This window comes from Artemia sp. Qi Xiang Cuo, chromosome 4, assembly GCF_049724085.1.
Source record: "Artemia sp. Qi Xiang Cuo chromosome 4, ASM4972408v1, whole genome shotgun sequence".
Lineage (NCBI taxonomy): Eukaryota > Metazoa > Arthropoda > Branchiopoda > Anostraca > Artemiidae > Artemia > Artemia sp. Qi Xiang Cuo.
This window is the reverse complement of record NC_142797.1, coordinates 84024634-84035439: the sequence shown is the minus strand read 5'-3', so window position 1 is coordinate 84035439 and position 10806 is coordinate 84024634. Positions and strand designations below refer to the sequence as shown.

At 34.5% G+C, this 10806-nt stretch overlaps 1 protein-coding gene across 2 annotated transcripts in view; it reads right to left on the bottom strand.

Annotated features, from left to right (window-relative positions):
* Positions 1–376: 376 nt before the first annotated feature.
* Positions 377–10806, bottom strand: part of LOC148953542 (uncharacterized) — a 207245-nt gene continuing 196815 nt past the window's right edge. For both annotated transcript variants that reach the window (XM_089088591.1, XM_089088592.1), the window contains 2 exons: positions 4400–4543; positions 377–548 (listed from right to left, as the gene is read on the bottom strand). In XM_089088591.1, coding sequence (XP_088944717.1) covers positions 451–548; positions 4400–4543 — 242 coding nt within the window. In that variant the 3' untranslated portion in view covers positions 377–450. The remainder of the gene's footprint in view (positions 549–4399; positions 4544–10806) is intronic.

Below are 10806 nucleotides of genomic sequence, written 5' to 3'. Positions count from 1 at the left end.
CAGGTATGAAATACCTGAGAACATAATTGTAATTCAATTCTATACAAATACCTAGTTATGAGTTCTGTATATGGAAGATAAGAAGAAAAAATTTAGAAAATGGGTTGAAAGGGATTATATTATATTAATTTCTGCCATTTTACCCTCCGAATTCCCCTAAAACGTTTCCGCCTTTGCTTGATTCCTTAGAAACCACCTGGTCTCAACAAAAAAAGTTTTTCCTACTAAACTTGAACGCCATAATACATATTTAGGTTTATGGAAATCATAAATATTCGACCATAGTTTTTCGAAGGGAGTTCCTCAATGCTACTGAAACGTGTTGGTTTTTAACTAAGAGATTTTTTCCAACTTAACTTAAATTTAGACACCAGCATAAGGTAATATATATATATTTGTTTTATAAGAACATCATTAATATATGGTGATCATATTTTCAAAGGGCTTCCTCTAAGGATCCAATGCCAGGTCCTCTAAGTGGTGAGTATCCATGCTGTCCATTTCGATGGAAATTTGGCTGTCTTCTGGAAGATCTTGCTTTGAATCACCTAATAAAGGAAAATAACTGTAAAATAATTCTTTTTTTGCAAATCGTTGTACTGTTGAATTGACTTGGCAGACCAAAGAAAAAAAAATACCCTCCCATCTAGACAATTATTAAAGCCCCTTTGTTGTTAAGATCTAATTAAAAATATCAAAGGCTATTAGCTTAACTATCACAAATAAATTTACTCATAGACTTACTATAGACTTAAAGGTGTAGTCATGAGGAGAGGGATTCGGTTTCACTACCCACCCACCCTATGTAGAAAAAATTATGTTGAAAATTTCACCTAGTTCTGCTTCTCTCATTGATAATATATGTACGATCAGCGTATGTAAATTAAACTGACAATGCACATTCATCTTTATTTTTTTCATTAATATGCAAATTAGGCTCTGGCTTTTAGAAAGCATAGGGGTTTTGAGCCCTACTCATGTTAATTTCTGCTCGTTTTGAGTTTAACTTGTTTTTTTATTGTAATTTCTGTTCGTTTTGGGTTTCATTTATTTATTGATGCTTATTTGTGGTAGTTTTATGGTTGGTATTTTATTTGATTCTATTTTTGCTCATTTTTGGTTTAATGGAGTTCTGTACTTTCTAAAAAAAAACTTATTTTGTGGAAAAAGTTTTGTAAATTAATTTCTGTTCGTTTTATATTGACATAGTCATTTTCGGGGAAAATAAAACAATAGTTTGAATCTTAGCCAGTTCTTGCAAATTTTGCTGTTTTAAGTGATATATCAGATCATTTTCTGCTGATTTCTGATTTAGCTTTTACCTGTAATATACCGCAGAAGTAAGAAACGGCAAGTACGGTTAATAAATAAAATAACACTGAAGTATCTGAGTCAAAATCTTTGTTTATAGGATTGACAGGAGGTTATATCCACGGAGGATACAGATGGGCAACTGATATTTTTCTGCCTCGATTTGTTACGAATAAAATTTGCAGAGAAAAATCTCCTATGAACCAGTGGATAATCGCTGGAATTTCTATTTTTGTAAAGGAAAAAATCGTTTATTTAAAAAGCAGTTAAAGAACCCATGTGATTATAATATTAAAAATTTAATCAGCTCAAAATCCCCCCCCTCTCCGTAAAGCGTGGTCTTTAATTAATTATTTTTATAAAAGAAAAAAAAATCTAAGCTTTCTGAAGATGTTAGTTTGGAGGAAATATGGACTTCTAATAAACCTGAGGAAGTGGGTGAAATTCTGAATATTTATTTTGCTAATATAGGAGAGAAATTACTTCAGCAATAATGAACCAATTTGATTCAAGCAGTAATAAACAACTTCCTTCGTACCTTTGTACCTCCTCAAAGTCACTCGATTTTTCTTGGCACTAAATCTCAGGTTGAAATAACAAATGCAGTTTTTGATCTAAATCCAGATAATTTCGCCGGAACAGATAAGTCTAGTTTTGTAATTGTTAAAGATTATTTTTTCAGCAATAACTTTTCCATGGGAACATATAATTAATCTTTCATTTAAAACTGGAGTTTTTCCCTCTGCTTTTTAAGAAACGAGCATAATTCCACTTCGCATCGGTGACTCTCCTGAAAAGCCACTCAATTACCTTCCCATTTCTGTTTTGTCGACTTTTTCTAAAATATTTCAAAATTTAATATATAAAAGGTTTTATGATTTTCTTAAATTGTCTCATATTAACAAATTTTCAATTTGGTTTCAGGTCTGGACTCAATACTCTAAACGCTATCCATTCTCTCATCCAATATATTCATGATTGCCTTGAGAAATGAGCAGCTACAGCAGCAGTATATTTAGATTTTAAAAAAAGATTCGATACAATATCCCATTATATTTTTTTTTGTGAATTGGATAATCGTGGCGTGCGGGAAACGGCGTTGAATCTAGAAAACAAAAACTAGATGGAGGCAATTTCTTCTCTCCAGCTGTTCCTCAGTCTCCGAAGGCAGAGGTACCTCAGGGCTCTTTTTTTGGTCCTCTGCTTTTTGTAACTTTTATAAATGATCTTCACCGTGCCTTGTCAATACCGTGTCTTAACATGCATTTTGCAGATGATACGGTATTTCACTTTCTGAGAAGAATGATGAGAGGGTGGTTAAGAAACTGGATACTGCCTTTTTTAATAATCTTGATTTGGTGTTCATCATGGTTTATTGCTTTGAATTTATTGAAATCTAATTTCATAATTTACGGTAGAAAGTCAAATGCTTGCCCTCGCGTTTCCCGATTTACTTCTTCAAAATATATTTTATCAAAATCTCAGGTGTATACGCTGAAGTACTTTGGATTTGTAATGGATCAAAGCTTATCTTTCAAAACACATATTGAAAATCTACGTTTAATGATTTCAAGGTGTGTTGGTTTAATGCGAAAATTGAATCATTACTTGCCATACCGAGCGTTGCCACTACGGAGCGTTTATTTTGCCCTGGTCTATTATAATATCAGCTATTGTTCTCTAGTATGTTCAACTACATTTAAAAGCCATGTTAAGCCAATTCATATTTAACAGAATAAAGCCCCAACAATCCCAAACTTTTTATTCCATCACCTATTGCACTTCCGAATAAGTCTTCCACAGTATCCTTATATAATTACTTAGATATAGTTTGACTTCTCAGTTATCTCAACAATTTACTTTTAGGGCAAAAATTTTCAAATGTAAATATAACATCAAGAAATTACCGCTTTATTACCTTGATCAAAATTTGTTCCCCCAATCACAAGATTTACATAATTATGACAGTCGGTAAAAATAAAAGAATATTTACCTTTACAAGTATCATTCTGAGGGATCTAAAATCGGTCCGTTGGTATCGATGACCCGGTGGTTAGATTCTCACAAGGATCTTATCGATAAGTCTACTTTTATTCTATTTCTTAAAAAGAATCTTAAATTATAATTAGTTCAAAATTACTTTTTATTTACAGTTTCTTAAGTACGATAAAGTTACTTGTAAGGATTGCTGCTCTGGATGAATAGGGCCTATAATAAATTATGTCTCATAATAATGAAATTTTTATATTCAAATAAGAATCCTGGGCTAACTGTTGCTTTCACTTCACTGTAGTGTTATTATGTGAATGAATTGGTGTCTTTGCAAGCCATCTGTTATTAAATTCGGCCCTGCTGCTTATAGGTGGCTTTTATCTTGGACCTGACTCTAAATTACTGTGTTTTGCTTAGCAAGTTTTCTAAATGCTATGAATTGGTTTTATGATATGACTATAGATTCATATCGTATACAATATGATTATGGACTGTTTAGTTTATTTGGATTCTTTTTAATAATTTAAAAATAAAATTGAGCTACGATGAGTTCTAGCTGCTGTTGCACTTTTGGGGATAAAAATAATTTTGAATGTTAATGTTAGCTCTCTGGTGCAAGTTACGGCTTTAGGCCTATCGTAAAATCACATATTCTAGGGAAACTTAATCTTAATAAGAGCCGAAAGAAATAATGAAAGAGATTGACTGTTTCTTCTTTTCTCCTGAGAACACATAGTGATCCCAGGAATACGAGATCCCAGGATCTCCTAAAAACACGTCACGTATTGCATTATGAATTATCGAAGCTGAAGAGGTACTTGAAATATATTTATCCGAGTGTTTGTAAGATTTATGTTAATCTTTTAAGAAGAATCCCAATTGGCTGTGCTCCAAAATTTTAACATAATATTTGGCTAACATTATGTATATTCATTGAATAATGTTACTCGTAGTTTACGAAATATGACTAAACTTTTTTTAAATTCAACTCAATTAAAATCTATATCAGTTGGAATTTTGAAAGTATATCCTATCTCAGAATTCTTGTTAAAATTTCATTCAAGTAACGAGTATTAACTAAAATGACTGTACTTACTCGAAGTGTTCTGAAAAGCTTCACTATCCGATTTGAGGTGAGAGTCTTTTTGTAACATACTGGATTCTATGAGGTCACGTCTTTTTTCGTCGTTTGCTTTGTCTTTTATTGGAACATCATCTTTCAGAGCATCTTTTTCCTCAACTAGAATTTTTTTGAAAAACTCAGTTGACTTATAGTTTTACCGTTTTTAAAAACATTTTTATTTAAGTTGGTTTGGGTTGCGAATATCGTTTTCTGGGTTCTAGTGTTCGATCTACATATACGCTTTTAGTTTATGCGCGCCTATGGCACTAGGGAATCTATTCACGGCTAAGATGGAAGGTAAATCATAGACGCTGCGTGTAGCCAGAGTTTCAATAGCGCATCTACAATCTCTCGAGAACGGCTGCAGGGACCTAGTTTCAGGATGTATTGAAATCTACCAAAATCGAGATAGATATTCATGAATTCTAGGTCCTGTTGACGACCAAGAGCCATTTGGCCCATGCTTTTCAGTTGCTTTAGTGAAAACAGATTTTAAATGCAGTAAAATACCCTTTAAATAAGTATAATGACCGTAATTTATTAAATAAAACTTTTTTTATCAACAATATGCAAACGTTTAAATGATGTACAATAAGACCAGTTGCGGAGAGTCTGCTGGCAAGGCTAGAAGCTTGCATATGACTGAGCGTTCGAGAGGACCTGTCACCATAGCTCACTCGATAGAGTACCTGCCTGGTATGCAGGAGGCAGGTGTTTTAAATTATGTAGAGCAGATTAGTCAATAGTGAACCCTCTGTTCAAAAGCAAATCTCTAAATATTCCTTCACTCGTGCATTGATTTACTATTAAATATATTAGTGCACATAGTAATACGTAGACTCAAGACCCTTTTGCTTGTTATTTTACCTATCATTCTCCAAATTTGAAAAATTTTGAACTTTAGTGAGGCCGAAGAGTCATTAATAAATATTGATGAGTCTCTGAAATACCCGATTTTATTTAGTTATTAAATGAAAAAAGTAGAAAGGGGGTGCTACTCGTGACATGACCACGTGGTTTATGGTTTTCTCACTGAGAATGAAAAAAAAGAAATTTTTCTCACTTGAAAAAACAGGAATTTTCTCACATTTATTGCTGTTTCTTAGACGGTTATGTGTGTTGGTCAATTTATTTGATGTTTTTCTCGGATGTCAACAGTAATTTATGTCTGTTTTATGGTTTTTGTCAGTGAGAATGGAAAAACAGGATTTTTCTCACTTTGATGGATGTTTTCTGGATTATTGAGTCTAATGGGGACAGAGTCAATGACCTCTTCTTTCAAGATCTTGTTTCGTTGTTGTTTTGGCCAAGTGCACGCTCGGAACGAATGTTATTCCGTCGAGAAATTAGGAAAAAGTTAGATCATATGTTTCCTTTTCAGGTAATTAGTGAGTCGGTTACATCTGCGTTCTCAGCCCATCATATGCTCGCTTACATATGGTTTTACCCCTTACATAACAATTAACCCTTGAAATTTTGTATATAAAGGGCATGCATTGTGATTAAATTAACAGAAGGTATTTTGACACAGTTGAAAGAACAAGACCGGATATTGTTGATGAACTTTAAGTTTTGGGAACCTCAATTTGTTATGTAAGTTCTGTTTTAGTACATTTTCATTTTTTATTTCGGAAATAAATTATTTTCATTGGTCACACTCCAGTATATCTAAGTCCCCCCTCCCACACAATACAAAACATCACTATGCTATCTTTATATTCACTAAAAAATATAAAATATGTTCTTTTTATCACATAAACCTAACCCCTCCCCCACTGTTTTACAACGATAATTAACGCAGTAGAAACAGTTTTCTTATCGATAAATTTTGGCTTTTCTCTAGTGTGATTTAAAAAGTGTCAACTGACTTCTGTCAATTCTTGAGGCATTAGGCCACTATATTTTGACATAATACTCTGCGCGAGGTTATAATGGGTTTTTCCCCCTTTTCCTGTGTGTTTAGGATAGCGGCGGCCAAGTCGAAGGAATTATTTCTCCGTCAAATTAAAACACTTTCAGACAATTGCAATAATTAAGCGCATGCCTGTGCAATCTCTATTTGAAGAACCGGTGAAACAGATTATTTTCAAATTAAGGTCTAACAATATATTTAGGACATTATGTAAAAGGGGGAGGGAAGGGGCAATGCCTCGCTTCTAACAGCTTCGTTGTAAGGACATTATGTAAAAGGGGGAGGGAGGGGGCAATGAGTCTTTTAGCACATAAACATAACCCCTCCCCCACTGTTTTACAACGATAATTCTCGCAATAGAAATAATTCTCTTTTCGATAAATTTTGGCTTTTCTGTATTGTGATTTAAAGTGTCCACTGACTTCTGTCAATTCTGCAATCTCTGCAAGTCCGATAAAGGCTGCATTCGCTGAACTATGAAGCAGAACCATTCGTCTATTAATTTCAAGATAATTTACACCGAAAAATACACCGGCTTTTATTCATGATTTAGATAAAATCATTCAGATATACAATAATTAATCCTATTAGTCTGTTTTCAACCCAAGCCCTTGGGAAGTTCCCTGGAATGAAAACATATTTAATACTTTTCGAAAGAAATACTTGAATGATAAAAAAGAAAAAAAAATGTGAAGAAGATATTCAATGTTGGTGATACTGTTTGAAATAATAGAACCACTAATATTTTTGAAAGGGGGAATTATTTATGGAGCACCGAACTTTTTAAAGTGTCCAAAATCCTGGACACCAAGCCCACGACATATCGACTGCGAGACAGCAAACATGATGAGATTCTCGGCGGTTTTTATGAATATGAACTGAAAAAAGTTAGAAACACTAGTGAAATTTATCAAATTGAAAAGATATTAAAGAGTCGTACTCGTAGGGGTAAGAGACAGTTGCTTGTTTGCTGGATAGGATACAACTCAGATTTTGATTCTTGGGTCAGTGCTGAAGATATTAACAATGCCCAATGATTTCTATGTGACTTTCATGTCCAGTGTTTCTGATCCTCTCTACAATGACTTGAATAAAACAAGTGATTTTTGGACGAAACTCTCCCCCACCATAAAATTCAACGGGAAGTATGAAATGGCTCTTGTTGACTGTATTCTCAAAAATACCTATGACATCCTGAGAAAAGATCGTAAATATGAAATAAAAATTAGACCCTATGATTGGCCGCCACCATCCTCAGGTGATCAAGAACAAATTGAAAAAATCAATTGGATGGATTATCCATATATTGAATTACCCTATGAGGAACTCACCTGTATGAATGATTTATGTCGTTCTATTAATAAAAGAATTTCCGCTCGTAAAAAAGGACCTTTTCATTTCAACTATTCAAAGGAGGAGGGTAAGATCTACATTAGTTCACCTATTGCCAGCGAAAAGGGTATTCTCAATGATAACCTAAAGGATGTTCTTGGCTTTAAGCTCAATATAATCAATGGTAAAAGTGCCGGAAACGCTAATTTCATTTTTGCTGACTACCAACCTGCCTTCTCCACGGACACTTGTATATTTCTCTAGGCTTCATTTGTGGAAACATCTGGGGTTGGTAATTCAAATGTTCCCCTCCTACGAGTTCTTGAACGAAAAACCAATCAAGACCATATTCACCACTACAATATAAAGCATCTTCAGTATATTCCCGTAAACACTTCCTATTTGGAACTCTGTCAGTTAACACTAAGAACTGAATTAGGTGATCAAATAGCAATTTCAAAAGGTTTGGCTGTGATTACATGCAATTTTCGTCCCATCGTTCAACAGCAAGATGTCTAATAAAAAATTGGTATTCACTTGTCCTGATATTGACTGCTATGTTAATACTCTTGACCCAAGACAACAGGGCAATGGAATGGACTATTACAAAGGTCGCTTGTCAATGTCTGGCTACGGTCTTGGCAGTTAGTTTGCTAAGCTGTTTCGCTCTTCACTACCACTGGCTAGAAAATATCTTGTACCGGCTGCGACAGATTTTGCATCCTCTACACTATACGATTGGGGCTCTGGCAAGGATTTTAAAAAAAGTGCTTCGGAAAATCTTAGGTCCAGTGCGCGAAGCCTTGGCGAGAGGTTAAAACAAAATGGTAAAGGTTTAAAAAGGTCGAGAAACAATGCATCACTTATCAGTCTCTACTCAGGTTGGAAGCGAAAGAAACCATCACTGTTGTCAGAGAAAAGAATGAAAAAGCCAGCACGTTGTCTAAACAGAAGAAGAAGCCCTAGGAAGAAAATTGTTCGATCAAAACTAGATTTCTTCTCCTATGATGTCCTACCTGCCGCATAAGGATTCTCAACCTTCAATCACCGCCTCATAGAATCTATTCAATGCTGAAAATGTTGATGTGAGTGTCAAGCATGGATAGTATGAACAATTTTATCCACAACAACCCCTCTCCGATAATATCCACTTTCTAATTTATTCCAATGAAGACTACTTTATGGACATGTCTTCAACATTTATAGATTTACAAATGAAAGTCCGGAAATCCGATAATACAATGCCAATTCGGGCCAATGGAATATCCTATGAAAATTGTATATTATATAATTTATTTCGTCATAGTGTCTACATCAATGGCACGCTGGTGAGTACAAGCAACAATCTCTCAAATTATACAAGCTATATGCAATTCATGCTGATGACACCCAAGTCAAACAAGGAATTGAGAGGCACCTCCAATGGATATGAATATATTACTAATACTGATAGTACAGATGCACTTAAAAATGCTACAACTAGTGAATTACATCTAGTTGGAAAAATATATCATGAAATATTTAATATACCCCAATGGCTGCCACCCAATGTTAAAGTGGATATAAAAATAACGCTTGCACCCTACAATTTCATATTAAGCAAAAAACTTGTTGTTAATTCCTATGTTGGTCTCACCTTCGCTTCGGCAATGTTTCATGTATGGAAACAGCAGGTTATTAGCTCTGTTGATCTGGTCTGGCAGAAGTAAAGATTCTATTGGTACAGTAGGAAACTACCTGTTCCATATAAAATCACGAATAAGCGACATAGTTCTCTGTGCTCACGCACCTTCACCGATTCATCCTTTATCAATGGTGAAATTCCGTCAAAACTCGCTTTGGCATTTGTAAAAAGCGCCAGTGCAATAAGATCGTGGACTGGATGCCCACATAAATTCGAGATGTTTGGACTTTCATCTCTTGTGTGTAAAGTAAACGGCATCCCACTCTACAATCTATCCTTTGATGACTCCCATAGATTCTTGTACGAGTTGGCCATTCAAACCCTAGATCATGATTCACAACAATTTGATAATGATATAACTGAAGATGTGTTTGCTAAAACACACGTTATCATTGTATTGGATTTGTCTGGTACACAGGATATGAGTATAGTACGTACCGGGAGTGTGCGTTTAGAGTGTACATTTGCCGACCCATTGTATGAGAGTATTGCACTAATCTCACTAAATCAATATGAAACCTATTGGGAAATCACTCCCGAAGGCAGTGTTCTACTAGACTTGGCACCATGAACACCAGTCAAATAATCAATGTATCAATTGTGGTCAATTGTGGTTTGTCAGGTTAGGTTAGGTTAGGTTATGTTAGGTCTGAACGACTTTCTAGTGGAAAATATCCTCTCAGACCTATACAGTATTGATTTCAGTGCCCTAAGAGTAAAGTGCTTAAAAAATGTTCGTGAATTTGTTTATTAATAAAATGCATATATATATTCAACAATGTCTTTAAATCTTCACTTTAAATTTCTTCTTCTTCTTCGATGTATAGGCAACTATCGTGAACCACTAATGCCGGAAAATCATTTGGATTCACTGTATATTGATCTTGATTGACTGCAAAGTCAGGGTCACATTTTGTACAGTATAATGTAACTTCAATCTTGTCATATCTCTTTGTATAGTCAATGATACTATTTGCATTCATATTGTGAAATTCACATATTTCAATCTGTCTATTTGAAGCAATATCACATAGAGTGTTTTCAAATGGTGAATCACATTCGGTAACTGCCAAATAAAAATCACTAGGTTTTTAGTCATAATAGGCAGTGTTGTCACAACGATGAAGTGGAAACCAAATTGTCTTGTTACCCCAATTGTCTTGTTGTCTTGTTACTCGTGAATTTCATAATATGATTATGAAATTCACGAGTTTCAATCTGTCTATTTGCAGCAATATCAGATACAGTGTTTTCAAATGGTGAATCACATTCGGTAACTGCCAAATAAAAATCACTTGGCTTATAGTCATAGTAGGCAGTGTCGTCACAAACAGGACGTAGAAACCAAATTTTCTTGTTACCCCGACAGTTGAATCATAGACCTGACTCCTCTTCTCAGACTAATTTAAATCCACGATGATACCAATCTCGTAAAAATAAACTGAAATCATA